Genomic DNA, 22,195 nt, shown 5'->3' with positions numbered 1-22,195 from the left:
GCATTATGGGAGATTAAATTCGTCGAGAACTAGACCCTGAGATTGGTGATTTTTCCGAAGCCTCGACGTACGTCACTGTGCAGCCCGCGGATTGGCGAGAAGAGCCACTCCCCACCCCTCCTCCTCCAGCTCCAGAGCCGTGGGAGACGCTCTGGTTGTTAAGGTGAAACGTCCCGCCTTCTGGGGGCTTTTTTCCGGCTTTGTGATTGGCTGCTAGCTTCAGGGAATCTCGGCGTGGATTGCGCGAGGGAAAAGATGGCGGCGATGGCGGTCGGTGGTGCCGGTGGAAGCCGCGTGTCCAGCGGGAGGGACCTGAATTGCGTCCCCGAAATAGCTGACACACTGGGGGCTGTGGCCAAGCAGGGGTGAGGGCCTGGACCTCTGCGAGCTGAATGCGGGGTCCGAACTCGGGGACCGAGAGGGACAGACCAGTCATCCCCGAGAGGCAGGGGTGAGGGGGTCGAAGTGGATGAGACCAGGGCGGGAGAAACCATTTAGTCCTTCGGGATGAGAAGCCTCGGGCCCTGGAGCTCGAGAGGAGGGCGGGAAACTTATTGGGGGCGTGTGGTTACTGAACCCCAAAGTCGGAGGAGTTATCAGGTAAACTCAAAAAGGGGGCGTAGAGACCTCCCGGGCCCTGGAGAGCGAGATTACCGTATGAAATTGGGAGAAATAGGAGGTTAGGGAGAGGAAAGCTAAACCTTGAGGGGGGATACTTGGGCAGTACTGCTGCCGATCTGGATGTGACAGTCTCGGAAAACCAGTGACAGCAGAGTAGAAAGTCCACGTGGTGTGGATATTCATCTTTTCTCTTAACTCATCTTTTCCATGGCTGTGTCCTGGCGAGAAATTGAGGCACAGTACAGCGGAAGTGATATGCCCCAAGGTTGGCTGAATTCAGCAGTCTAGTCGGGTCGCTGGTGGCAGCTGAAAGGGTTGTGCAGAATCAAGAGAGCCAGTCCAATTACTTGGATCTCTGGGCACTGCTGCTGTCTTTACATGACGATTCTGGGTCTGTCGCGGTTGTAGGTTTGATTTCCTCTGCATGCCTGTGTTCCACCCGCGTTTCAAGAGGGAATTCACTCAGGAACCTGCTAAGAGTCGGCCGGGCCCCCAGACACGATCAGACCTACTGCTGTCAGGAAGGGGTAGGGAGCATCCCACATGCCCCTTAATTATTAGAGGCAGTAACAACTTATGCTTTATCAGTGCCTTCCTCCTCTTCCTTTCTTGACTTGGATATATTGGTTCGCCCCACGGATATAGATAACTCGTGTTCTCTCCTTACCTGCCTACTAAAAGCCTTAGTTCCCTGTTCTGTCAGGCTCTCCTGTATCTGTGATAGAAAAAGTCTTTGTCTTTCATCTCTAACTCTATTCCCTGTTAAGAACTAGAAATTGAAGGAGTAAAGTGCTGAACCTTATTTAGTCTTTGTCTTTCTTGGGTGGGGGAGTGCAGACTGGAATACACTAATTGTGGGAAAGCTTTCTCCATGGATTCGTCCAGACTCAAAAGTGGAGAAGATACGCAGGAACTCTGAGGCGGTAAGACTGACCTCTTCACTGACTCTAAATACCTGTAAACAAGCTGGGTGGGGAGAGCACTTTTTCCCCACTCTGTAACTTAGTAAATTTGATATAATGCAATTAAAGCTATTTGAGCTGCTAGCTCTTAACTTTATCCTTTTAATCTCTATTCCAGGCTATGTTACAGGAGCTGAATTTTGGGGCATATTTGGGTCTTCCAGCTTTCCTGCTGCCCCTAAATCAGGAAGATAACACAAACTTGGCGAGAGTTTTGACCAATCACATCCACACTGGCCACCACTCCTCCATGGTATGGCGAGGGCTTCCTTTCCTGCTGCATATTATGATAGTCAGGCTGTGCTAAGTATCTTCTTGTTCCTAGCCATTCAGTAAAGGGTGCATTTGGGAGAATTGAAATGTCAGTACTGCCTACCCACAATAAGAGTGGTAAGCAAAGTATTATAAAACGTACAGAATATCAGTTATTTCCCGCAACTTCCAGAGATAAAAGACAGCATATAATCACAACTTGGGAAAAGGATATAAGGGGATTAGCTTGAAATCTGGATCAAGATCTTTTTAATTGAAGGAAGCTTTCTGGACCTAATGGGTTCAAAACAATTCTAAATAGGGTGTTGAACCTATTTATTATTCATGTGCAGTTCTGGATGCGGGTGCCATTGGTGGCACCAGAGGACCTGAGAGATGATATAATTGAGAACGCACCAACTTCACACACAGAGGAGTACAGTGGAGAGGAGAAGACATGGATGTGGTATGTTTCCTTTTGCGGCTGTACCTGGGGTGGAGGGAAGTACAGAGTGGAACCTGTAGGAAGGTCTCCCTGAGGTGTGGTGATTGGTGGGCCATATGTATTTGATGGGCTTCCCTGGTGGCTCAGACAGTAAATGGTCTGCCTGCAATGCTGGAGACCTGGGTTCAATCCCTAGGTCAGGAAGATCCCCTGGAGAAGGAACTGGCAAACCACTCTAGTATTCATGTCTGGAAAATTCCATGGACAGAGGAGCCTGGAGGGCTACACTCCATGGGGTCACAAAGAGTTGAACACGACTGAGCAACTAACTTCTGTGTTTTGACTCTGCACAGGTGGCACAACTTCCGGACCTTATGTGATTACAGCAAGAGGATTGCAGTGGGTAAGTCCACAAAGATCCTGGGATAGGTTATCCTTCTCTGAAGTCCTGTGACTAAAAATCAGGAGTCTCATGTATACTTGGCTGCTGGGGCATACTTTCTCCATGCTTTAGTCTGCCTTGCTTAAGGAGGAGACAGATCTTGCACAAAAGAGCACGCAAAGATTCTGGCCTATGTGATCGACAGGTCTTTGTTTTCCCTTTTGTAGCTCTTGAAATTGGTGCTGACCTCCCATCTAATCATGTCATTGATCGTTGGCTTGGAGAGCCCATCAAAGCAGCCATTCTCCCCACTAGCATTTTCCTGACCAATAAGAAGGGATTTCCTGTTCTTTCTAAGATGCACCAGAGGTTGATCTTCCGACTTCTCAAGGTGTGTAGTGGAAGGGTTCTAAAGGTGTTCCAGCTAATCTTGTTTTACTCACACATGTGTGATGGGATTTTTTTTTTTTTTCCTTTGTGGGGCTGACTCTTCCTCTCTAATTTCTGGAGCGCAATTTCAGCAAAGCTGGGGGCCTTGAGAGCAAAAGAACAAATAGCAGTAGAAGCCCCAGAAACATTTCAAAAGGAATCGGGTATCATGAGAACTTTGCAGAAAGTTTGATCTAAGAAGTTCCAGCAATGATTCATGGGGTCCCTTGTGCCAGGTGATGCTTATGTGGTATAGGAGGGCTCTTGGTGCTTTTGTTGGTATTCAGAGGTATTTGGTGATCTGGGCCTTATTTTATGCTGAAGCTCTTTGACCATAAGCTTCAATAATACCCTCTTGGTTCAAGGACTGTGTCTGATGGCCTTACTTATTCTCACAGTTGGAGGTACAGTTCATCATCACAGGCACCAACCACCACTCAGAGAAGGAGTTCTGCTCCTACCTCCAATACTTGGAATACCTGAGCCAGAACCGACCTCCACCCAATGCCTATGAACTCTTTGCCAAGGGCTATGAAGATTACCTGCAGTCCCCACTCCAGGTGGGTCTGGTGTCCACTAAGAGGATGGGGGTGGGGGGAGGAAATGTATCTTGAGAGCAGGTACCATAAAATCTCACTGGAGCTCAGGGGACAGTGGGAAGGTTTTGGTATTCTGGTGCACTGTCCTTGCCAAAAAGTGGCTAACTTACTCTGTCTTTTTCCTCTCATTCATCAGCCACTGATGGATAACCTGGAATCTCAGACATACGAAGTGTTCGAAAAGGACCCCATCAAATACTCTCAGTACCAGCAGGTACAGTATGGGTCTCAGTATCAGGCAAAGGGCTGGGATGACCTGGGTGAAGATGGCATTACAGCCACAGGGTCTTCCCTCCTGCCCCCCAGGCCATCTATAAATGTCTGTTAGATCGAGTGCCAGAGGAAGAGAAGGACACCAACATCCAGTGAGTGCTCTCTGCCTGATTCCCAGAGATGTGCATGCCTGCCTCTCTACATGTACAGTCAGCTTGACTGCTCCCTCTGTTTCTTAGAGTGCTGATGGTGCTGGGAGCAGGCCGGGGGCCCCTGGTGAATGCTTCCCTGCGGGCCGCCAAGCAGGCTGACCGGCGGATAAAATTGTACGCTGTGGAGAAGAACCCAAATGCTGTGGTGACGTGAGTGGCAACCTTGATGCTGGGAAGTTTGGCCCCAGTGCCAGTATTTCTTTCTCCTCCTGACTCGTTTCATCTGTTTCAGGTTGGAGAACTGGCAGTTTGAAGAATGGGGAAGCCAGGTGACAGTAGTCTCATCGGACATGCGGGAGTGGGTGGCTCCAGAGAAAGCAGATATCATTGTCAGTGAGCTTCTGGGGTCCTTTGCTGACAATGAACTGTCACCTGAGTGCCTGGATGGAGCCCAGCACTTCCTAAAAGGTGCCTCCAGGCTGGGGTGTACTGAATAAGGGGATTGGATTATCAACTGGGAAGGCTCCTGGGTTGGGCAGGGGTGGGTGTGGCAGCAGCTTAGAAGAGGTTACAGAGTTTAGGGGAGGCAGGGCTGACTTGAGTCAGTGCCCTTAGCAAGTGACACAATCTCCCTGAACCTCGGGTGTGGGTGTTCACATCTGTAAAATGAGGGGAGTGGACCAGAGCAGAAACTTAAAAAATATTTATTTAGTCATTTATGGCTGTGCTGGGTCTCCGTTGCTGCATGGACTTTTCTCTAGTCGGGGAGAGCGGGGGCTACTCTCTAGTTGCCGTGCATGGGCTTCTCATTGCAGTGGCTTCTCCTGCTGCAGTGCACAGGCTCTGGGGCGCGTGGGCTCAGTAGTTGTGGTACATAGGCTTAGTTCCTCCTCTGCATGTGGGTTCTTTCCAGATCAGGGATCGAACCCATGTCTTCTGCATTGGCAGATGGACTCTTTACCACTGAGCCACCAGGAAAGCCCCCAGAGCAGAGATTCTTAGTCTGAGATCTGTGGACTCCCTGAACTGCCATGACATGTACCTTGGATTTAGCTTTCATCACTAGCTCAAAGGAAAGAAAGTTAAGGACCATTAGATTAGAATACTTTGGGTTCCTTCCAGTTTTACTCTTATGTGACTCTAAATTAACCTGGAAGTAGAATGCTTTAGGGCATGAGCAGGGGGCAGGGTGGCCTGGGAATGTGACAACATGGAGCTGCCTGGTCTTTTTTGATGTGGGAGGTCTGGGCCTTCAGTACAGATGCACCATTTCCATCCTCTGGGAAGTAATGTGCCCCTTCTGCTCTGCAGATGATGGCGTGAGCATTCCTGGGGAGTACACCTCCTTTCTAGCTCCCATCTCCTCCTCCAAGCTATACAATGAGGTCCGAGCCTGTCGGGAAAAGGACCGTGACCCTGAGGTAAAGAGCCACTCTCTTCTGGCGGTCTCTTCTCTCTTTAATGCTTTTCTTTTTCTCTGTCAGCATAACTGTTTTCTTCCACTGGAGGAGATGAAGAGATGAAGGAGTTGGGGATGTGGGAAAGTAACTGAAGTGAAACTACGTTTTTATCTTTGTCCGTGTCGTTAGAGCTTGGGCTGTATTCCCTGAGGAATTAGGTAGTGCTCACCTGTCTTCTTCAGATATCATTTTCTCTGTTTTGGGACAGGCCCAGTTTGAGATGCCTTATGTGGTACGACTGCACAATTTCCACCAGCTGTCTGCACCCCAGCCCTGTTTTACCTTCAGCCATCCTAACAGAGGTGGGTTCCTGCATGGCTGTCCTCTGACTGAATGGGGAGCTCACCTCCCTGGTTTCTTCCCTTGCTGTCCTAGGTCTATCTGGCCTCTTATCTAGGCTTCCTTTCCTGGTTCCTGCTTATGCTTTACCAAGCTGTCTACGGTTTCTGGTTCCTCATCACCCACACAGCTCTTCCCTGACAGATCCTATGATTGACAACAATCGCTACTGTACCTTGGAGTTTCCTGTGGAGGTGAACACAGTGCTGCATGGTTTTGCAGGCTACTTTGAGACTGTGCTTTATCAGGACATCACTCTGAGTGAGTGTCTGGGGCAGTGGATGGGGGTTTAAGAGTATGCTACCTGGGCAGCTTACGCATTTAATACATGTTGCATTTGGAGTCACAAGGAACTGAGCAATCAGTGAATGGAGATCTTTGATGACTTGTTTCCATGTTTACAGATGAGACTGTCCTCAACCTAGGCAAAAAACAGTGTCACGGAGACCTTGTTTTGTTGTTGTTGTTAATTTTTATTGGAATATAGTTAAAACAATGTTGTGTTAGTTTCAGGTGTACAGCAATCAGTTATTCTCAATTTTTATCATTATTTTGTCCACTTAGGTATCCGTCCAGAGACTCACTCTCCTGGGATGTTTTCATGGTTTCCCATCCTCTTCCCCATTAAGGTAGGTTTCACCTTAAGGCTCCTTGGGTTAAAAAGTAACTTACGGCATTGATGTTTTGCCCCTTTCCTCCTCCCAGGATAACGCTTGGCTGTGACCCTTGTTCTGCTGCTCTCACGTGCAGTTGTAGATGTTGGGATATTTGCAGTGGCCTTCCACCTGGCTTCCCACATCTACTTAGGTTGTTCTTCTGTCCATTCTGTACCTGGAGCAAGAGTCTTCTTTTAAAAGCACAAATATGATCCTGTCTCTCTCTCCTGCTTTTAAAACCCTTCAATATCTTTCCAGTTCCCTTAGGATAAAGTTTGTTTTGGCACATAGCATGTGGGATCTTAGTTCCCTGACCAGGGATTGAACCCACGCTCCACACAGTGGAAGTGCAGAGTCTTAACCACTGGACCGCCAGAGAAGTCCCAGGATAAAGTCTTAAATCTTCCTTAGACTTGGTGTGATCTAGTTTTCACCTGCCTTTGCAGCTGCTGTCCTTTGTTTACGTTGCTCAGTCCTTGGACCTTCTTTTGGTTCCTCTAATACCCCATGTTCTTTCCTGCCTCAGGGTTTTTCACACCTTTGTCCTCTGCCTATAAAGTTCTTGGCTCATTTTCTGACCCAGGTGACTATCTTCCAGGTCTTATTAGACATTCTTATTGTCAGATAATTTTCCCTGACCTCATAGACTAGGTTAGCATTACTTTTCATAGGTACTGTCCCTGTTCACAGCATTCATCCTACTTTTGATTATTTGTTCAGTGTCAGATTGTTCAGTTCTGATTATTTGTTCTGATAGATTTCAAACCTCATGAGGGTTGGAATGTTACGTTTCATCATTATCTCCACACTTAACTTAGTACCTTGCCACATAAAATTCATTAGCTCCACCCTGAACCTCCTTATCTTTCTTCTTATAGCAGCCCATTACGGTGCGTGAAGGCCAGACCATCTGTGTGCGTTTCTGGCGATGCAGCAACTCTAAGAAGGTGTGGTATGAGTGGGCTGTGACGGCACCGGTCTGCTCTGCTATTCACAACCCCACAGGCCGCTCTTACACCATTGGCCTCTAGCCCTGCCTGCAAGTGTCTGGAAGCCTTGGAAGCAGCTGCAGATTCTGTTCCTGTAGCACAGAAGGTGCAGTACACCATGGGCTCTGATTCGCTGTGCCCATCAGAGAGGAACATTTCAGTCTGCTTTCCTACCTTACGTCAAGATGGCAAAGGAGAATTGTGGGGCTCACGCCACCAATCTGTGAAGACTTCAGGCCTGAGCATGAGGAATTCATGTTGGATCTGTGGCTACTCCAACAGGCATTCAGCCTCAAAGGCTTCCTGGGATAGCTCTGAGAACATGTGTATTGAACAAATTTTCAGCCCTCTTCCCTGTCCATCTCTGTTCCTATTTTGATGGTTTTGTGTAAGGAGGAAATACAAATAAAATGAGGTTATGGTCTTTCCTGCTCCAACTCTGCTGCCCCCTGCCTCTACTTCTTCAACTGTTACTTACACATATTCAGATCTATGCTCTTATCCAATACTTGAAGGGGCCTAGGTTTATTTCCTATCTAAGAAGCTTAGTGATGACTCTTGGACTCCCAGGTACAAGCCTTTCTGACCAGCTACAGAGAGGTCTTGTCCTTTAGGACCTGATTAGGTTCTTTTCTGGGGAGGAGGCATGGAGTTTGCTGCCACGGAGAGAGAGGGGGTAGTGAGTGAAGCCAGCTTCCCTTCCACCTTCCTGAGCTGCTGCACTACCAGCTCCTCTGTTACCTCTTGGGAGTGTTAACTGGAAGTCATCCACACTTCTCCAGCAAGAAGCCATTTATTTTGTTTGGATAAAAACACAGGATTAGAGTTTGAAGTCCTAAGAGGTAATCTAGTTCAAATTTACATTTTTACAGAAAAGGAATTGGTATAATGATAAAAAGTTAATATTCAAATCAGTACTCAAACGGTTCCTGTGAGTTCATGGCCGTCTCCCATGTTTTAATCAGCTACGTTTTTGGCAGCTATATTAGGCAGTTGAAGTATCTGGGAGTTCTGGAGGCTCCTGGAATGTGAGGGTGGACGTCAGATATACGGCTGAGTACAGCTGCACCCAGTCACCTGAGACACTGCCTGAAGTTTACCCTTGCAGTGGGAGCTGTAGGGGGCACTGATTTCAACTGAAAAGTATGTGAGATGTGGAAGAAGATAAACCTGTCACAGACTTGAGGTTCAAGCACTGAGGGCAGGAGGCAGCGCTTGGGAACGGGGGATGTGGAGCTCAACACCCCTCCCCTAGGGAAGTAACTGCAGTTGCTCTCCACAATGCTGTTCTGGATAAGCCCGACTTGAGGTCCTTGGCAAATCAGTAAGGATGGGCAAGGACCTCAACTGCACCTCATTACCTCGCGGTGTTGGCCCAGACTACCACTGTGCTGGGAGCTGGAAAGGAGGGTTCTGTCTCAGTTCCCTCACCCCTTTCCCCGCCTTCCGCAAATCGTGAAACCAATGAGAGCAATAGGCGGGTACCTAAGGACATTTCTGCTTTCCATGAGTCTCGTCAAGGTTAACCAATCAATGGGAACTTGACTGTTGCTAAGAGACCTTTGACTTTGGCTCCACCCACACTTAGGATTTTAGCCAATGAAAATCTGTACTTTGGACTGTTGCCGCGAAACCAGTGAGATAAATTCCAGCGGCCGAATGTCTCGGCGCCTGCGCAGATTGGGGAAGGTTCTGGAAGACAGTGGGGCTGCCGCCATTTTGCGGGAAGAGGAGCGGCTCCGGCTCTAGTGCTGCTTTTACTGCCGAGTCTCTGGAAGATAGCGGTGTTTCGTGTACCCCGCCACACCCAAAGGAACAGGGGGAACCGGGACCCCCGCTGCGGGGACCCGGAACTGGTAAGAAACCTCGAAACCGGGTTCCCCCCGCAACGTCACCTATGCGTGACGTTGCCGCGCGGCCCCTCCCCTTGACGTCACAGGCAGAAAATGGAGTCCGGAGCAGAGTCAGGCAAACTTTTAAAATAAAAGAAAATTAAAAAAAAAAAAGTTTTTGCTTATTTTGACCTGGAACTGTTCGCTGCCTAACTAGTCACTGGCACGATTTTAGGAATCGGCACCCTCGTGGCTGTATCCTTTAGCGATGAAGATGTTTCAAGGATTCGAATGACTGGTCTCTTGGTCCCCGTAGCCCTGACGTTCAGGGTGTCCCACACTGTGGAGGGAGCTCGTGGGATCCGTTTTCAACCCCCTAGTGGCGCCAGAGAAAGATGAGGGAATTGAGCTTTCTTCCTCAGTCTTCCGTATGTGGAAGACTTAGGTTCACTATGTTGGCGGCTCTGCCCACATACTCCGTGGTGGTAGAGGAGCATACGGGGGGCCACATAGGAGGTTTTAGCATCGGGACGCTGGCCCTCACAGAGATGCTGCCAGTTACTTACTTGTAGGACCGTTTTTCGAAGCGTGGCGTTGGTTTGTTACACAAGGGAATGTTTTTGTCTTTCTCACTGTTCTTGTTCTTAATTAAGCTGTCTTCAGTTTGGAGATATTTGTGCCCAGCTCAGTGACCAGACCCAGGAGGTGGCGCTGCCCCTCACCCCTGGGACTCCAGCGTTTGGTGAATGAATTCTGTCTGATTGGGACTATTATTTTCGCTCTCCTGTGGCCCGGCTGCCTTGGGGCCTAAGAGCTGCCTTGGGTCTAGTCTGTGCTGTGACAAGGTCCATGCAATATCATGATGGTGGGTCCCTAATGCAATTTTTGGAGCAGGGTTGGAAGAAAGCAGTATAATGTTTTAAGGTATGGTATTGAATGGATTTTGACCCATAAGTTAGAACTTAAAGAGTTCGAAAACTCCGGACCTGAAAGCGCACAAGTGTTTGGGACTTTATGGCAGCCCACTCTAGTGTTCTTGCCTGGAGAATCCCAGGGACGGGGGAGCCTGGTGGGCTGCCGTCTATGGGGTCGCACAGAGTCGGACACTACAGAAGCGATTTAGCAGCAGCAGCAGCAGAAAGATAGACTAAACCCAGCAAGATTACAAGTTTTAAAGTGTGCTAGTGTTTTATATATGTGTGTTTCTAAATATATCCATTCATTTGTTTCTTAGGTCTGAAAACTTTATTCCACACGTAGGGGTTCCTTTGTCAACTTATGTGAAAGTTGTTGCATATCTTAAGTTATCCTTGCACAGTACTAGCACTCAACAAAGAGCAGTTCTTGAAACTAGAAAGGCAGGCTATAAAAAACGAAGAGGAGTGTTATGACACTTAGAAAATTTGTATAGACTTGGCAGTCAAATGACTGAACAGTTTGTAGATCAAAAACTTACTTATAGAACCATTTTTTCCCCCACCATAGGTCAGATAGCATATATTAAAATCAGCCTGGTTCCTAATATTTTGAAGCATATACTGTATGTGTTTTGTTTTTTTTTTTTTTTTGAAGCATATACTATTGCGAACTGGTTATCTCTATAAGCCACACAATAAGATGTGACTAATGAGACTGATTCTTTTCATATACCTATAAGGACATTAATTCTCCAGATGAGTGTATATTTAAAAATAGACATCTTGGCATGCTGTGTACTTTTTTTTTTTTTTTTAAGAAATTTCCTTTTAAGTCTAAGTTACAAACCACAAGAGAGAGTGGTAACCTGAACATTAGAGTCAGAAGACTTCTGATCAAGGATCAGCTCCTCCATTTGAGCTTTGTGACTTTGGGCTGTTCACAGAACCTCCATTTTTTCATCTGTGCATTAGATCCAGTATTGCCTGTAGCATATGTTACCATTGATTTCTAAATAAATGTAAGAGATTGAGTTCACTGGTTTTTAGACACCTATTTGATTTTGGTTTGGTTTCCATTTTAAGCCTTAAATTTGGGTCCAACTAAGTTTAATGTTGGCTGCTTCCAAGAATCTTATCTTTGTAACATGTTTAGCATAGTGCCCAGCAATGTCAGGTACTACAAATGATAAATATGATTACTTTTATTAAATCATCAAAATAGGCTGTGGACTCTGTCTCCAGTCAAGACAGCATGATTGGATGATGCATTAGCTGCTTTAAAAAGCTGGTTTTACATATCTTGTGTATATGGAAAGTCTTTAATTATAATTAGCCTCTCTGCATAGAAATTCTTCAGATTAGTTTTTTTTTTCAGTTTTATTAAGATATCAGTGACGTAGAATAAAACTGTACATGTTAAGGTGTACATTTTGGTGGTTTTGTTATGTACTAACACCCATGAAACCATCGCCCCCCTCAAATTCCAAAATGTTCTTTTATACTCTTTTCATCCTGGCCCCTCCCCACCTGTTCCTATCCCTAGGTAACCACTGACCTGCTTTCTGTCACTACAGGTTAGTTTGCATTTTCTAAAATTTTATGTAAATGTACATCATACAGTATGTACTTTTTTTTGATAACCTCTTTCAGTGTAATTATTTTGAGATTTATCTGTTACATATTTTGATAATTTTGGAGCAGTAATCTTTGAATAATTTATCCTGTTGATTTCGTTTGGTGTCTTCTGTTTTTATTATTTGACAGACCTGTGACAGACTTGAGAAAGACCATTGCTAAATATGAAAGCTTGGGGTAGGCGAGAAGTCCTACTGTATGTGTCTAGACAGAAATGCTTCAGAGTGGGACTGGTTAAGCCATCTTAATCACAGTCTTTTTGAAGTACCCAAACTCTAGTTGGTGTTGTACAGAAGATGCTTAATGATGAATCCCCTCATTTTTGTGTGTTTGGGTCAGGGATGTGGGGAAAAGCTTAGGACAAATCTGCATTATTCTGGTATTACTTTGTCTTGCTTTTAATTTTTATTCTTGTAGTCTTACCTTTTTAATGGAATATGTGCCAAGTTAAGTTTAAAGCAATTATTTATTCAGAATTTTGAATAGTAGAATGGAGGCCAAGTGCCCACTATAAATAGTAAGTATGAGTACCTGCATTTTCTTTTAACAGGAAAAGGAAGGACCATATTATATTTTGTCTCTCCCTAGACATCTGATTTTCTTCTAGACCCTGACCTTTTATAAGCCACAAAGCAGAACTAGTTCAGATCTGCAAGATGCAAAAATAAATGTAGGGTAAACAACAGCTGGTAAGATGTTTGCTTTGGAGTTCGAGAAACAAAACTGTATGTTCTGATGTCTGTTTCTTCAAAGGGGGAGGGAATGTGGGGTGCTGGAAGGGGAGAAAAAATATAAATGAGGTTCTTATGTATCGATATCTTCCCCAGATCTGCTACAATGGCATCCGATGACTTTGATATAGTGATTGAGGCCATGCTGGAGGCTCCCTATAAAAAAGAGGAGGTAATATTCCCTAGCTCACTCTTGGAATTGGGTTAGTAAGAAAAAGCAGTTGTGGCTCATCAGTTTCAATGTTTTAGGAATTTTCTTTCCCTGTTCATTTATTATGTACAGTGGCTATTCATGAAAGGTATAATCTTTCAGTAGTCACTGCTAGAGACCAGTACTCAAAGGCCATACTTGCAGAAAGGGCCCCGAAAATTGGGGGTGAGGGGGCAACATAAAGTTGGGATGGGAACCCTTTGCTCACAGCTGTCAGTGACACAGAAGAAAGTTGCTACATCTCAGACGTAACTCATTTATCACTCTCCTGGGAAATAGGTGTTAGTGGAACGAACACATGTGGGATAACTAACGTTTGACATTAAAATCTCATCTCCTCTTTTTGGGTAGTTTCCATCCTTCTCTTACTCTCTTTGTTAGGAGATCTACGTGCTCAGAAACTGTTAAGATAATTGAGAGTTTTAATTTCATGAGCTTTCTTCCTTGTCCACTTTTGTTCTTTCCTTGCCCAATGGAATTTGTGTGTCTGCCACCTGATGCCTTGTGTCATTTTCCTGGTGAACCCCTTAGGATGGGCAGCAAAGGAAAGAGGCTAAAAAGGACAGTCCCAGCAACACGACCAACAGCACCAGCAGCATTGACACCAGTAGCTGTGGTACCGATGGGAGCAGCGTCACTGATGGGACCAGTGCCGCCAATGGGAACGGCACGAGTGGGGAGGCAAGCAAGTAAGTGTGGCATGGGGAAAGTGGGTTGGCCGCTTGGGGAGGGAAAACAGCTTTGTCCATTATAGAAACAGCTGGAACAGAGAGGTGGTTGTTCATAAGACTTTCTACTTTAGTAATGGCTCCACTGGGTCATGGGAATAATGGTGATTTGGTGTAACGATCTTCCAGTGTAGACTTGTGGATCAGTCTAGTTTTGATGTATTTCATTTGAATAAAATAACAAGAGGATCTCTGATTTGAAAACACCAGATACTGTTCTGTTCCATGGAGGGGAAATGGCCATTTCATATACCTGACAGTGTTCAGGGCTGTTTGTAAACTGATGTCATACCATTGTCATGAACGCCTGCCATACTGTCTTCTAGATTTTGGTCTTTTGCTGGTTTTTGTTTCACCCTAGCCTCACTGTCATTGGCTTTCCTTGGGAGAGAGAATGAAACCTCTGTAATAAGAGTTGATACTCTCTCACAGGAAGAAGAGGAGTCGGAGCCATAGTAAAAGCAGGGAGAGAAAACGCAGGTCAGTCATTCTGGGGACACTTGGGTTTTGAGAGTTATAAATGGAAAGATACCAGGGAAAGCTATATATGAAAGGCCAGAGGAGGTTGGTTGGTTTTTTAAGGAACTTAATATTCTTTTTTATCCATAGTCGTAGTCGAGACCGGGATCGTCACAGGCGGAAAAATAGTCGGAGCCGAAGTCGAGATCGGCAGCGTCGCCACCGCAGCCGTAGCTGGGATCGTCGACATAGTAGTGAGTCACGAGGTCGAGACTGGCGTCGTGAGGATCGTGTGCACTACAGGAGTCCACCGCTTGCCGCTGGGTATCACCTTCTGCTAATAAGATCACCTTTGTATTCTGGGTAAAACCAAGTGCACCGTGGTCCCTGCCTAAGGGTGCCTGTGTCCTGTTGTTGGGATGGGCAGGAGACCCAGTTACTGGAGGGGTGATAACTCAGAACTTGCATGTGTGATGAGATGCTGTAATCTTTTTTCTCGTGGTGGAAGACTCAGCACTGGGCCAATGTGAATAGAGGTGGTTTTCAGTTTTGTTGTTCTCTGTTCTGTAGGCGTAGGTATGGACACAGTAAGAGTCCTCATTTCAGAGAGAAGAGCCCAGTCAGGTGAGTTGATAATGAGCACTCTTTTAGGGACTGTGAATTATGAATAAAAAGTGGTTTGAGGCAAACCATAGGAATGTGTAGATCTTGAGGGCAGCTGAAGAAAGATGACCAAGTATTGGGAGGGAAGGTCTCAGCAGTTGTGCTCTGCAGGGAGCCCGTTGACAACCTGAGTCCGGAGGAGCGGGACGCCCGCACGGTGTTCTGCATGCAGTTAGCTGCCCGCATTCGGCCTCGAGACCTGGAGGACTTTTTCTCTGCTGTTGGCAAGGTAACCCTCTTCTCCCTCTTAGTTAGCTTGGGGTAGCCTGTCTTCTATCCATCCCCCTTTATGCCCAACTCAGGATTTCCGTTCTGCCCTGGATAGGTTCGAGATGTCCGTATCATCTCAGATCGGAACTCACGTCGGTCTAAAGGCATTGCCTATGTAGAATTCTGTGAGATACAGTCTGTGCCGCTGGCCATTGGGCTGACTGGGCAGCGGCTGCTAGGAGTGCCTATCATTGTACAGGCCTCACAGGTGAGCAGCCTGAGAAATGGACTTGAGAAGATGGAGTTGAATGTGGTAGGTGTGAGCGTAACCTATCATTTCCTCCTTCCACAGGCTGAGAAAAACCGCCTGGCAGCCATGGCCAATAATCTGCAGAAGGGCAGTGGTGGACCAGTGCGCCTTTATGTGGGCTCCCTACACTGCAATATCACCGAGGACATGCTCCGGGGCATCTTGGAGCCCTTTGGCAAAGTGAGTAGAAAGAGAGGGGAACCTCTGAAGGGAGTTGGGAAAAGTGGGGAGGGTGAGTGTACCTCCTCATCTGTCTGATCATGGTTAACCCATTGCATGTTTCATAAGGGCCATGTGGGTCCCTCCTGGGAAAGTTGGCTCCATCTCTGTATTCTTACTGCTCAGGAGATAAATTAGGCACTGTGAAATCAAATAGTGGGGTCCAGATTAAGTAAGATGAGTCAGCAAAAGTGTTTTAGAAAGAAATGGCTTTTGTTTCTCTTTTTAAAATGATTTGGAGAGACATAATAGGTTGGTTAGAAAGATAGAGGTGTTTAGAACAATCTAAATAGGGGACTTTCCTGGTGGCTCAGTTGCTAAGACTCTGTGCTTCCACTGCACAGGGCACAGATCACAGATTCCATCCCTGGTGGAGAAACTAAGGTCCTATGTGACGCATGCTATGCATAGCACAGCCGAAAAAAAGTCTGGGTAGGAAAGAGCAAAGGTGTGGCTTAGCCAGAAGATTGTTATTTCTCTTTATTTTGCAGATTGATAATATTGTCTTGATGAAGGACTCAGAAACAGGCCGCTCCAAAGGTTATGGTTTTATTACGGTGAGTCTCTAGTCTTTAACTTGTAATTTTAGTTTAGGTTTGTCCACTTGTCTGATTTTGTAGCTCAGCTTCATCCTCCTCCCATAGGAACGGTCTTAATGACCCATAAACCCTGCTGCCTGAAGCTTGGACTAGCCTTCTGCCCCTTGAGATGAATGCATTGCTTGAGATCTTGGCTTTGCTCCCACACTCTGTCAGTGGCACTGGTATGGGGTGTCCAGGAGTTCAACCAGCCTCCCTGGTGCTACAACTTGCTCTTTGGGTAATAGTAATAATTCCAGGCGGCAGCTGAGGTTGGGGGATGAGGGAGGTCAGGTATGGGCTTTATTGTAGATGTGTGTTATAGATTTGGTATATTTTCATGATGAGGTGGGAATAAGAAGTTATATACTTCCTTCTGTTGCTACCCTGATTGAAGCAGTTTCTCCACTGAAAAATACTTTCATATTTAAATACTATCGTAGGGAAAATAGTGAGGCCACCTAATAGTGGGCAAGTCTCACCTCTTCCTGACACTCCAACAAAATTGTCTCCCATAACTGGTTCTTCCATGTGACTCCAGGCTGAGGACTGGTTGCCAGCCACAAAGTCTGATAGAAGCTGCTATGTTCTGGGCTCAATCCAGGCAGCCTACACCCCCACAGTTGCCTGCAGGGCAGAGGGGAGGTAGGTTATGTTCTACCATGGGAATTGCTCATCACAGAAGTATCCAGTAAAAGCAAGCCACCTACATACACCACCTGCCTAGGAACTGTCATTACCACGTGCCAGGCCCTAGGGCAGGTAATACCAGAGTAAATAAAGTCAGCTGTGAGGTTCACGGTGGCAAGTACCTTTTTTAGCTCCACACTTGACTCAGATTCAGAAAGGTTCCTCTGGCATCTTTCTTCCCTTGTGTTACTGCCTTTTAGGTCAACACCCTTGACACATAAACAGCAGATTAGGAATCCTCATTATGTCAGGCTGCTGCTGAAAGGGACTAGAGAGTTAGAGGCCCTATGGCCAGTAGGCCAGAGAGGTGGGGTGGGAGTGGGAATGCAGTCTTGCTTTCAGTACCAGGCTGTGTGCCCTCTTGAGGCTGTGCCTTTCCTAGTTCTTGACTAAGGACTGAAACTTACTAGTCCTGAGGGCTGAAGTGAAACTCAGGAGCCTTGGATCTCAGCCTGTATTACTTCCATCTGATACATACCAATTTGTGAAACAGCCAGTCAGGCGAGGTTCCGTACAGATAACACACTGTTAGGTTCTTAGTGGAGCTGGAAGATTGAAAAGTGATGGCCCTTGAGTCAGCTGGAAAGGGTTCTTTTCAGAGAACCATTTGGGAGGATGGGATCCTAGGTGACATTCCTTGGGAAAGAAAAGTTTGAGCCACAGTAAGCATGTGATTTTCTTGGGACATTAGGACTAGGGAGTGTTCGTGGGGCTTTGAGAGCATGTCTGTGGCCAGGAGGTACCTGATACGGCCTGGATTTCTTGTAGTTCTCTGACTCAGAGTGTGCCCGACGGGCCTTGGAACAGTTGAATGGCTTTGAGCTTGCTGGTCGACCTATGAGGATTGGCCACGTGACCGAGCGACCGGATGGTGGCACAGATATCACTTTTCCTGATGGAGACCAGGAGCTAGACCTGGGATCAGCGGGTGGACATTTGCAGCTCATGGCCAAGTTGGCAGAAGGTAGGTTTCTTTGTGGAGTGAAGAACGTGGGGTTGAGTTTTACATTGGGGGTTAGGACTTAACCCCATCTCTTCTTTCCTTCTGAGGCTCTGGAATCCAGCTGCCAACCACCACTGCTGCTGCTGCTGCTGTGGCCCAAGCTGCTGCTGCTCAAGCTGCTGCCCTGCAATTGAATGGAGCAGTTCCCCTGGGCGCCCTGAACCCAGCGGCCCTGACTGGTAGACTTGAACTTGGGGAAGGGAGAGAAGGGTTAGGCCTGGAAGGCAGGAATACTCTGCTAACTCTCCGTGCCTCTCTGTTCCAGCTCTGAGTCCGGCCCTGAACCTCGCCTCCCAGGCAATCGCCTCCCAGTGCTTCCAGCTTTCCAGCCTCTTTACCCCCCAAACCATGTGAGTCACAAGGCCCAACTCGCATCGGTGTTTATAGTTATTTTCTTTCCTTCAGCTTCCTATTTACATCTTCTCCTTGCCACAGGTAAATTAGTGGCTCGGTCTACTGCCTCCCTGTGCCTCTGGGTCCTGCCACTCCCTGCTCCACATCTACCCTTCCATGGCCCCTTCTCTCCGTTTTGTGGACCAAGCCATTCTGAGGGCATGAACACTGACGGTGGGGGAACTGGGGCCCCCCTTAGACACCAAGAAGGGCTCCTACCCACCACAGCCCTGGTGGGAATAGACTCTGCTGATCAAAGCTGCTGATCGAAGAGAACAGCATCTTCATTTGCATTGAACATCTGTTTCTCTGTGTTCATCATCTCCTGGGATGACCTTCATTGTCCTTCCCAACCACCTCTTACTGATTCTTCGATTCCTACCCCTTTGGGAAGGCCATAGGGCATTAACTGAAGAAACTAACTGCTCTCCTTCTGTACCTTTATCCTGCAATCTGTCACAGAAATCCCCTGAAACCTCTGGTTTGTGAGGACTTTGGAGTGTGAGGGGTTGAACCGTGCTGCTACAGGGCCCTGGAAGGTAGTGCGGACGTGTGCGTTGGGAAGCCTGCCTTAGACCTCACCTTGGGGCCAGAACTGCTTCTGTGGGCTCAGGATCTTGCTGGGAGGTGCGGGAATAATCTGCCAGCCATTTTGGATGTCTTTGGGGCATTCAGGAATTTAATGAAAGATAGGGTACCTTTCTGGTACCATCCAGCTTTGTGTAGTTGTCTTTTCCTTTGGCCCAGGGTGGGAGTATGGAGGGGAGACTGCTTCTCTCCACCACTTCCCTGGGCCTCTGGAGACTGGGCTCAGCCCAGCTGTTAAAGCCACTCTTGTCCCCTCGCTGGACACACATGGGCCCTTGTCACTGGATTTTATACTCTGTGTCTATGTACATAAATATAAATATATATATATATATAAACTTTGTACAAAAGGCATGTCCCACTGTTGTGGCGGCTGCTGCCCATATGTGTGTGGTCTCAGTCTGTTAGTGTGTCTGTCTGATGTTAACTTCTGAGCCAACACCACAAATGGTTCTTGGGATATAAAGTATTTGTAATGTCATTGTGTTTTCTTTCCTTAATTTAAAAAAAATCAGATCTTTTGGAAGAAAAACAGACAAGACACACACCCTGTCTGTATCTGCTTTATACTCCCATGGTCTTCATGCCCTGTGGTCTCCACCTCTGTCTTTATCTTAATGATCTCTAAACATACGTGCCCATTGGACAGACTCTCCAGCTCTGGCTCTACCTGGGGACAGATCTTGTCTTTCCACCAGATGGCAGTGTGACAGTAGCACATGCTGCCCTTCTTCTGGGGGTGGGGTGGGGTTGGGTGGGGGGGTTGTGATCCTGAGAAGCGTAAGTACTAAAGAAGCCTCCTCAGCTCACCATTCTTATCCTGTGGCCTGCCTTTGGACCTCTTTGTGTAGAAATCCAATCTAGTATCCAAAGGGGTTTGGGCATTATACATCAGGGCTCCCCTAGGCCTTAGGTCTGTAATTGTTCGTCCTTTCAGTCCCCTCAACTCTTGCTTCCCGTATGGCTCAGCCTGGGACAACACAGGCCTGGGCTGATCCATGCATTCCAGGGAGCTGAGTGTTCTAGGCATGGCCTTACCAAAGGTGAGGCACACCTTCCTCTGCCTGCTTTGTAAGGCTTAGGACAGGGGGCAAGCCCAGAGCCTGGGTCACCAACTGCGGACCAGCCAAGAGAAAAAGGTCTGAGGTTCCAGGGACAGAGCTGAACCTCAGACCTGTCTTCCTCCTGTGGGCCGCCTCCATTCTTTACTGGTCTCTATGGCAACAATGTTAAGGCTTTATTGTCATGCTAAAAATATGGATAATTGCTGCTAGGTTTTTTAATTTGTCAGTTAAGGCTTCTAAACAGAGTGCTGGTTTTTTGGTGGTGAGCTTCTGAGGTTGCTCTTGACACTGAAGTGTTAAGTACATGAAACCTACTTGTGGCACAGAATGCCACTGGGACTCCGGAGGGATTTCTAGACTGCTGCAACCTCACCCACTGTCACCCCTACCCCCTCCTTATCCTTGTTTGCTCTCTGGACCTGAAGAAGGGAAGGAGGCTGCATTATTTTTAGGTAGGAGCAGCTGGCTGTAGCCCAGTCCCCATGTAGTTATTGATTGGGATGCTAATGCATCCTGAGCTCAGTACAGACTATTTGTATACATCATCCTAAGGTTGTGGACCAGGTCTCCTCATGGCAGTCTCAAATGCCTTCAGACTACAAGTACGCACAGGCCTTGCCTCCTGCCTCAGGTGGCCCAATCACTACTCAGTTTCCTTATATTTCCATGCCTGGCTGTTTTGCCTTCCTGCACTGTGGGTCCTTCCACCTCAGTTCTTCCTTGCTCTCAGATCCTCACGTAACATTTTGCAGGAGAAAGACAAGGATGAAAGTAAGGGGATGTCTAAGACAACTTCTGTTCTAGTGTTAACCCATATAAGGTGACAGCATCTAATGGGTGACAGTGTCACTGCCTGTGACTCAAGGCCTTCTTATTACTCATAACTCTATAGGGGGTGGTTGGAGTGTAGAGAAGGGGGCAGTAGATAACCCCTTAGCTCAGCCTAATGTAAAGAAGCCTCCCTCAACCTCCTGCCTGAGCATGGTGGCTTAAGGTGAGAGTAGAGATGAGACTGTTCAAATCCGTTCCCAGTGCAGTTACGATTTCCCCACCAATCCTCAGCTCTAAAGGGGATTTTCATTTGACTTTTGGCTTACAGCTTCCACTTTTGTCTTCTCTGAGGCAGCCCTGTTCTTTAAACTGCTGTATTCTTGACATTGGGATTCATCCTATTTCCTTCTTAGACTCTAACCACTCCTAGATGTGAGCTACCATGGAAGCAATGCTGTGACTTACGAACCTTTAGTCTTCGCGTTTTGCACTTACGAAAAAGGGAAATGAACTAATAAAAACTTAAAGAAAGATACTCTGTCATAGCCCCTCTTTTCTCTTAAAGTCTGGTGTGAATCAGGAAGTGTTACTTGGACAGTGAGAAGAGGCTGTCCTGGCTCTGAAAAGTGAGTGGTGGGAGGTGGTTAACAATAATGAGAATTTATATTTATGCAGCATTTATTGTGGGTTAGGCATTGCTCTAATCATTTTAGTCATTTAATCCTCACAAGGACTCTCTGAAGTATTCTTTTATCATCTTCACTTTGTCACTGAGGAAACTGACACCCAAAAGGTTAACTAACTTGTCCCTCGATGATGTAATTAACAAGTTTGGGATCCCAGTCCAGACAGTCTAGCTTCAGATCCGTTGATCTTAACCTGCTTCTCAGCATCACTGTGAAAGCCAAAGCCTTGGAGTCATGGGGAAGTGTCACTTGTTCTGTCTCTATATCCACACTTCTCAGTATGTCTTGACTTTTTCCACCTCCACGTCTACTGTCTTGTTCTTTCTTGTCTTACACTGTCTTATTCTTTCTGCTGGTCAAAAATCCTGTCCTTTAAGATACTGATGTTTTCCTAGTTGAAATTTATTTTCCTTTCAGTATTCTTGGTCCTATTATAGTTCTTATTCTGACTTTATTTACAGTTCTTTGTAAACTGTTACTCGGTGGTTATATCTTGATGAAGTCAACCTTAGGTGTGTTATTTTCATTATTGTTGTCTTTGCACATAGTTTATATCTGTTGAGTTAAATTAATCCCCTCTCAGTTCAAGTCAGACCTAGGCTTTCCAAAAGCTATCCCCTGTAGCCTGCTTAGCTCAGCAGCCTCTTTCATTTCTTCCTCACCCTTCTAAAAGAGAAGGCAGCTTTACTCTTTTTGCGGTTACCATGGTAGCCTATGATGCTTTCTGTCTAAAGTGCTGCTACCGCCATCAGAGACTGACGTTTCCTTGGCAACCAGGTGAAGTCAGTAGGCATGAGCTGAATGCAGGAAAGGAACTCTGGTCTGAGAAGCTGTGTATCTGAATTTTCTGGCTTCAATTATCCCCTCTTCCCTCCCAACTTTTATACACTGTATCCAGAATTGATTGCTCTCAATATGTGTTCTTGATTGAAAGAGCTCTGTGTGAGGTGAAGTAGACCAATTAACTCAGGTCATGTGAGGAGATGGAGGCAAGAAAAGATCTGATCA

At 46.6% G+C, this 22,195-nt stretch overlaps 2 protein-coding genes across 9 annotated transcripts; both read left to right on the top strand.

The window, feature by feature from the left end:
* The first annotated feature begins 64 nt into the window (after positions 1–64).
* PRMT5 (protein arginine methyltransferase 5) lies at positions 65–7,936 on the top strand. 3 transcript variants are annotated; one of them, XM_010831261.1, is made up of 17 exons: positions 65–163; positions 1,030–1,148; positions 1,459–1,544; positions 1,702–1,836; positions 2,189–2,301; positions 2,634–2,683; positions 2,890–3,053; positions 3,490–3,651; positions 3,827–3,904; positions 3,997–4,055; positions 4,143–4,265; positions 4,348–4,523; positions 5,367–5,476; positions 5,724–5,817; positions 5,999–6,115; positions 6,419–6,483; positions 7,389–7,936. In XM_010831261.1, the coding sequence occupies exons 2-17, from the start codon at positions 1,046–1,048 to the stop codon at positions 7,539–7,541; spliced, it is 1,788 nt and encodes a 595-aa protein (XP_010829563.1). In that variant the 5' UTR covers positions 65–163; positions 1,030–1,045; the 3' UTR covers positions 7,542–7,936. The 3 variants fall into 3 exon arrangements, with proteins under 3 accessions (XP_010829563.1, XP_010829561.1, XP_010829562.1); XM_010831259.1 differs by lacking the exon at positions 65–163 and adding an exon at positions 194–365; XM_010831260.1 differs by lacking the exon at positions 65–163 and adding an exon at positions 278–451.
* A 1,217-nt stretch (positions 7,937–9,153) lies between these two features.
* RBM23 (RNA binding motif protein 23) lies at positions 9,154–21,029 on the top strand. 6 transcript variants are annotated; one of them, XM_010831256.1, is made up of 15 exons: positions 9,362–9,586; positions 9,995–10,255; positions 12,711–12,786; positions 13,357–13,514; positions 13,986–14,033; positions 14,163–14,336; positions 14,583–14,636; positions 14,787–14,904; positions 15,001–15,153; positions 15,238–15,375; positions 15,906–15,971; positions 17,451–17,646; positions 17,733–17,864; positions 17,951–18,035; positions 18,121–21,029. In XM_010831256.1, exons 3-15 carry the CDS (start codon positions 12,721–12,723, stop codon positions 18,122–18,124), a joined length of 1,392 nt encoding a protein of 463 aa, XP_010829558.1. In that variant the 5' UTR covers positions 9,362–9,586; positions 9,995–10,255; positions 12,711–12,720; the 3' UTR covers positions 18,125–21,029. The 6 variants fall into 6 exon arrangements, with proteins under 6 accessions (XP_010829555.1, XP_010829559.1, XP_010829556.1 ...); XM_010831253.1 differs by lacking the exons at positions 9,362–9,586; positions 9,995–10,255 and adding an exon at positions 9,154–9,355; XM_010831255.1 differs by having other exon boundaries at positions 9,362–10,255.
* Positions 21,030–22,195: the final 1,166 nt, after the last annotated feature.

Source organism: Bison bison, unplaced genomic scaffold, assembly GCF_000754665.1.
Source record: "Bison bison bison isolate TAMUID 2011002044 unplaced genomic scaffold, Bison_UMD1.0 scf7180017864526, whole genome shotgun sequence".
NCBI classification, from domain to species: domain Eukaryota; kingdom Metazoa; phylum Chordata; class Mammalia; order Artiodactyla; family Bovidae; genus Bison; species Bison bison.
Note: the sequence above shows the minus strand (reverse complement) of the source record. Positions and strands in the feature narration are given on the sequence as shown.